Raw genomic sequence first — 6,158 nt, 5'->3', positions numbered from 1 at the left:
ATAGATAAAGCAAATCGCCACTAGCAACCAGTACACGGAAAGGTTCACACCACACACACAAGTATCACAACAAGAAGTACAAGAGGTTCTGCTGAGGGCACAACTCAACAAGCCCAAAGAAAAAACAAAAAAGGTCGGAGATCACTCTCGACCCCTAATCCGGCTCGGGAGGTGGCGGAGGAAGCGGCGGCGCCAAACGGATAGGCATCGAGCGGACGTCTGCGATGAAGGCAGAGATGGCGTCCCGGTCCTGTGGGCGGCTAAGCGGCCATCAAAGTTGCAAGTAACCAGACAGTTTGAAGAAGGCATCAGTAGCATGTCGAAGCAGAATGCGCTGAATCGCAAGCCTACTGCGGATCGTCCAGAGGGTCCAAGCGAGAGTCCCAATCTCCAACCACCTAATGTGGCGAGAATACTTAAGCCACTGTTAATAGGTGGTGATAAATGTGTATTATAATTATGCAAAGCAGCAATATACCCTTATTCACCACCATAGCTTAACATCAATGAGTTGTCATCTAAATTGAAATTACACACATGAGATAAGCTACAAACATAATGCGGGAATTTACATGGCATACTCCCACTAAAGGGAAATACATACATTACATTGTTTTTTTATATGCCACAAAATGCATCTCAGATGCATATCAAGCTGATGCTCATCCTACCACTTGCTTCGCTAGCGTGGCAAGCTGGCCGAGTTCAGAAACTCTTGCTCCAAACTATACTTACTGGAGATGCATGTAGGTGTTAAACCAATGATACTGGTAATGTTGTTGCTCTGTGCATGAGAGCTACTAGTATTTGGGCACCAAAATGGCTCGATCTCTCCATCATATCTGAAGGGAAGTTGACTCCTTAGCCTTCTACTACTTCTAAGGAATTGCAACTTCATTTCTACCTCCTTCATGGTAGGTCTTTCTCCTCCTTTAGTTTTCAAGCATGCTTCTGCGATTGAAGCAATACCCTCAATTTCATTCTGGTTCGCTTCTATTAGAACTTGGGGATCCATGATTTCCATGAGAACTCCCTGCTGAAGTCCTTCAACAAAGTATTGAGCTAAGCTTTGTTTTATACCTTGGTCATTAATAAAAATTGGCTTCTTTCTTATCACAAGCTCCACTAGTATAACTCCAAAGCTATAAACATCACTCTTCGCATTCAGCTGGCCAGTGTGGTAGTACTCAGGGTCTAAGTAACCAAAAGTGCCTTGTACAGTTGTCACTACATGTGTCTGATCAAGTGATAAAGATCTTGAAGCACCAAAGTCAGAAATCTTGGTAGTAAAGTTGTCATCTAGGAGTATATTTGAAGATTTGACATCTCTATGGAAAATTGGTATTGCAGCAGCTGAGTGGAGATAAGAAAGGGCACCTGCGGCTTCTACTGCAATCCTAATGCGATCATCCCATATAAGCAAGCATTTAACACTTACATCGATGTGGAGAAGATCATACAGTGTTCCATTGGATATGAACTCGTAAACTAACAAAGGAACCTCTGTTTCGAGACAACAACCGAAAAGCTTGACCACATTCCGATGAATGATTTGTGATAGGATGGCAACCTCATTGATAAACTGGTCAATCTCAGTTTGCTCCACTAGCTTAGACTTTTTTATGGCCACTATACGTTGATCGGATAGAATCCCTTTGTAAACTGTTCCATGTCCTCCACGACCAAGAATACGGTTGGCGTCAAAGTGGTTTGTTGCTTTATCTAATTCCTCCAATGAGAATATCTTTGTTTTATCTGCGGCACTTTCATCTGCTATTAGTTGTTCGAAGAGTAAGCCTTGATTTTTCTTGAAGTATGCCCTTCGAATTCTCTTTTCTATGCCTCTCTTCCACTTGCGGATGAGTACTATTGCACCTAGCACAAGAATTATGGCGCCAAGGCCACAACTAATTCCAATTGTGATACCTATACATCCAATATTAGTTATTATTGAAAAATTCGCTTTGCAAGTTGCAATCTCTCATGAGGTGAGTAAATTTGGTATGATTTACCTAAGATAATATTGTGTCTCTTTGTTAACCTGAAACATCTCTTTTCTACCGGATCAAACTCTTCTCCACGAGTGCAACAACTATAGCCTCCAGGATAATTTCGGCATGTGCCGTTGCAAATATCCATTTGCAAACACTCATTGACATCTGTAAATAGTAGGTATGTGAGAAACAAATGATGGCTCAAAATAATTGGTAGTAATTGTGAAACCAAAGCTAGATAACCCTTGGCCTAGTACTCATCCTAGAGACTTTGAAACCACCTCTATAGAGTAACGTGATCTCCAAAATATACAGTTGGTTATTTCTACGTACATGTTAGTAAAGAACCAAAATATATAGAAGACTAACATTACACAAATATGTTTGATGCAATATATGTTAAGAACAGTTCTGGAAGTTTATGTACGCACATTCTAAAAGTGTGAAAAATGGTGTATAAGATTAATGTATACAACATGACGATATTCAATGTTAGCTCAAGCAAGGATCAAGCCTATTTTATCATTTTCATGAATTCGCTAAAATCGCGCGCGCGCTGTGTGTGTGTGTTGCGTGCGCGCGCGCGCGCGCGCGCGTGTGTGTGTGTGTGTGTGTGTGTGTGTGTGTGTGTGTGTAAACCGGGCCATGTTGAGGGAGTTGTATGACATGAGTAGCGTGTTTTTCATATCTTGCTTGGTGACTAGTAGTATAGCTATACTCCATGTAGTTAGCCTAAATCCACTAAAAAGGAATAAACTCTTTCAATCAAGATGACCAAGAAATTGCATCACATGAATCATGCTAGATGTATCATTGTCAATGTTTCGGTCAATCATTTCATGTACAGGGAAAATCATGTATGAAGTTGGAAGGCAATTTATACTAACAGTTCTGGTGTATTTACCTTTGCAGCCATCCAGTGTGTATGGATTTCCATCAAAACCTTGAGAGCACTGGCAACGATAGCCGAGTTGCATTGCCACATCCTTGTAGTCTTGTTGTTTGACAATAACGCAAGTGCTATTGCCGCTACGGCATGCATACATAGCACTTCTTTCCTTGCTCATAGCAACCGTACATGTTAAATTATCGACAGACCACCACATCCTCATATCGTATTCTTCAGAAAAATAATAACCCTTTGAAGAGGTGTCTTCTAATTCCAAACCCATGTCGCTTTTATCTATTACTGCAAGCCTTTCATTAACGTACATTGAGTTATTTTGTGCTCCTCTAAGACTAAGATATCCTTCATTCACTGAAATGTTGGCCACAATGAATTTGGCCCCTTGATTAAATTTGTTGCCCCCTCTGTAAAGAATTGTGATGTTTTCCAATGTACAGATAAGTCTGAACTGTTCAGCGGCGTAGCAACCTTTTTCAAGCCCAAAAGGGAAGTGAATATGTGTGCTCCCGCATAATCTGGTGCAACCTCCTATAGGATTGAAATTGTTGTACGCTGCAAGTAGATTGACATAGGGAGAAGTTACATTAGGCTGCCCATAATAGGAGGATTATAGCTAGTATCAGGCATGCCAACTTGGCAATTTTGATGAGGTGGCATGAAATTTAATGAAGAACGAGAGGGTTGAGTATCATATCATGATACCGTACGATAATAAATATTATACTAGTATGTTTTTTATATGGCAATACTAAGGTTGTCTAAGATACTAATCTATGATACTATGCATTATAGAGCGCGTAATACTAACTTATGATACTACCCACTACGGGCAGCCTTAAGATCATGGGAATTGATGGTCATCATGTCTAGACTAGAGATATATTATTAATTAATAATACCAAGATTAATTGGTATCTAAAACATTATAAAGAAACATGGTACTTATGGAAAACGAAACCCATTAACTGGGTGGATACTACCAAAATCATTCTCGGTCTTATTAACTACTTGTCAAGAATTCTGCATTAGTAGAGACAATATGAGAACTAGAAATTATGTTACCCCATGTGGCACTAGCAAACAAAATATTCAATAGACAGTAGTACATTCAAATGTGTGAAAGGATTATGAACAGAAGGCTCGTCCTGATTTTTGAACTTCCATGATAGGTAATTTAGAGTCTTTTTTCGACAAATGGAATATATTAATATCGTGAAGATACCAATTACACCCGGCAAAAAGGTTTCTACCATTACCATAACACGAAACCAACCACCAACACCTAGGACAAACTTGCCAGCCGCCGGAGCCACGATGATCACCGTGTCCTTTTTTGTAGAACTATTTTAACTAGGATGCAAAAAGGTTTTTTTTCTCTATGAAAAATGACGACACACATAAAAAAGGAGAGGAAAAATAACAATCTTGGTTCACAAATTACCATAATATTCAATGATGCATATATGAGTCCCGTATTCATGACATGGCAGTTCAATATTTTTATGTTACTGGTTAAAGAGTAGATTGCTGACCTTGTTGTTGGCAACCATCCCTAAGGTACGGGTTGTCGTTGTTTGTGTAACGGCGGCAGAAACAGGAGTAGCCTCCAGATGGCAGATCCAGGCAATCACTGTCAGTGCTACAAGCATAGCTTGACTTTTCCTTCTGAGCACTTTCACAGTTGGGTTGATCCGTGATGGTCATGCTAAAATATGGCCATGCAACATTTCGTTCGTCTATCTTACTTGAATATATGTCAACCGTATGAAATTTGTAATCTCCCGCCAAGAAAACTTTGATACTACTATTAGAGAGCCCTTGACCTTGACCTGCTAGTGCAGATGCGCCTTTGAGGCCGTCAACTACGAACCCGAATGCTGGAACGTCCTGCTGCAAAGGGATGGAACAGTATCCCATCCCACCATCGCCATTGAAGTTGTTTGCATTTGCCTCCTTCATGGCCACTTTGTCGTCGAGGCAAATACTCATGCAACTACCGATGGGGTCGTCGGTATCATGGCCAAACAAGTAAACACTCACACCACAACCAACAACGAACAAGCTAGATTCTCCTCCATAGATCATAACACCTTTAACAGGGACCTCCCATGACATGTTATAGGTGTCGGTCATACCTGGTTTCATGGGGACGTTGAAGTGGATAGGAGGGACCCGAAGCAAAGTATCTCCAGGAGGTAACTCAAGGATCTCAGTGGTAGTGTTGGGCAGAAAGAGCCTCATATAACCTGCGGTGATGTTGCAGGTGAGCTCGAAGCCTTGTCGGAAGCAGCCTGGCCCTATCCCGAACGGATAGTGAATGGCAACACCACCGCATCTGGAAGGGCAGCGAGCCCGAGCCAGGTCGCCGGCGGAAGGGATATTCAAGATCCCACTCCTTCCAGCCTCGGCGGCCGACGTTGGCCGCATGGCTGCCGCCAAGCATGCCAACAAAAAGCACATGGCGCTCATCGTGGCACCGGCGGCGGGCAAGTTTGTTCTAGGTGTTGGTGGTTGGTTTCGTGTTATGGTGGCCATATATATAGGGTCAATAACAGATAGTAGATGGATACACCGATCGATGCTATTGAGCGTGTATGTATGCTACCTCTGTACGCATCGATCGCGTATTAAAAGCAGGATGCCATGCAGGGTAGTCTACGGTCATCCCCGGGTTAGTTACCACAAGGAATCACACCCTCCATTCCTAAATATAAGTATTTTCAGAGATTTCACTATGGACTAGATACGGATCAAAATGAGTGAATCTACACTCTAAAATATGTCCATATACATCCGTATGCAGTTTGTAGTGATATCTCTAAAAGGACTTACATTTAGGAACGGAGGGAGTATTATTTTTATTCGTAAAAGCTAATTTCCAGACGTACGGAAATTAGTAACAGATCCGAACGATATTGTCACCGTCCGATTTGCATCCATCGGCACGCGATTAAAGCGAGATTAGTTTCGCTGGCAATTCCCACGGAGCTCGAACGACCGGTCTGCCAGCTGGATATGCACGTACGTTCTTTTCCTTTTCGGAAATGTTAACGCTCACATGTGTGGGCGTTTGCACATCGCCCACACGCCTTCATCACCACTCATTTTGCCACGTATGAATAGATGACATCAGCAGAATTTTTTTTGGTTTTCGGCTTAAAAATGTTGTATCTCCTAAATAAAAAAGCGAACTAAAAATCCTTTTTCACCATTAAATCCGTCTCAATGAGATCTTCAAAACTAGACCCCATGTTGAT

General features: G+C 41.7%; 1 protein-coding gene across 1 annotated transcript; it reads right to left on the bottom strand.

The window, feature by feature from the left end:
• Positions 1-340: 340 nt before the first annotated feature.
• On the bottom strand, positions 341-5,457 carry LOC123135221 (wall-associated receptor kinase 2). Its single transcript, XM_044554291.1, has 4 exons — positions 4,434-5,457; positions 2,899-3,453; positions 2,013-2,159; positions 341-1,926 (listed from the first exon to the last, which is right to left on the bottom strand). Exons 1-4 carry the CDS (start codon positions 5,434-5,436, stop codon positions 683-685), a joined length of 2,949 nt encoding a protein of 982 aa, XP_044410226.1. The 5' UTR covers positions 5,437-5,457; the 3' UTR covers positions 341-682.
• Positions 5,458-6,158: the final 701 nt, after the last annotated feature.

The sequence above is a fragment of the Triticum aestivum genome, chromosome 6B (assembly GCF_018294505.1).
Source record: "Triticum aestivum cultivar Chinese Spring chromosome 6B, IWGSC CS RefSeq v2.1, whole genome shotgun sequence".
Lineage (NCBI taxonomy): Eukaryota > Viridiplantae > Streptophyta > Magnoliopsida > Poales > Poaceae > Triticum > Triticum aestivum.
The sequence above is the reverse complement of the archived record's forward strand: the minus strand, read 5'-3'. Positions and strand labels throughout refer to the sequence as shown.

Excerpts from the sequence above, each read along its gene's own strand:
- LOC123135221 (XM_044554291.1), bottom strand. The coding sequence starts at position 5,436 with ATGGCCACCATAACACGAAACCAACCACCAACACCTAGAACAAACTTG. Across the intron at positions 3,454-4,433 it reads GGATGGTTGCCAACAACAAG|CGTACAACAATTTCAATCCT; the intron begins GTCAGCAATCTA and ends ATCTACTTGCAG. Across the intron at positions 2,160-2,898 it reads CACACTGGATGGCTGCAAAG|ATGTCAATGAGTGTTTGCAA; the intron begins GTAAATACACCA and ends TACTATTTACAG.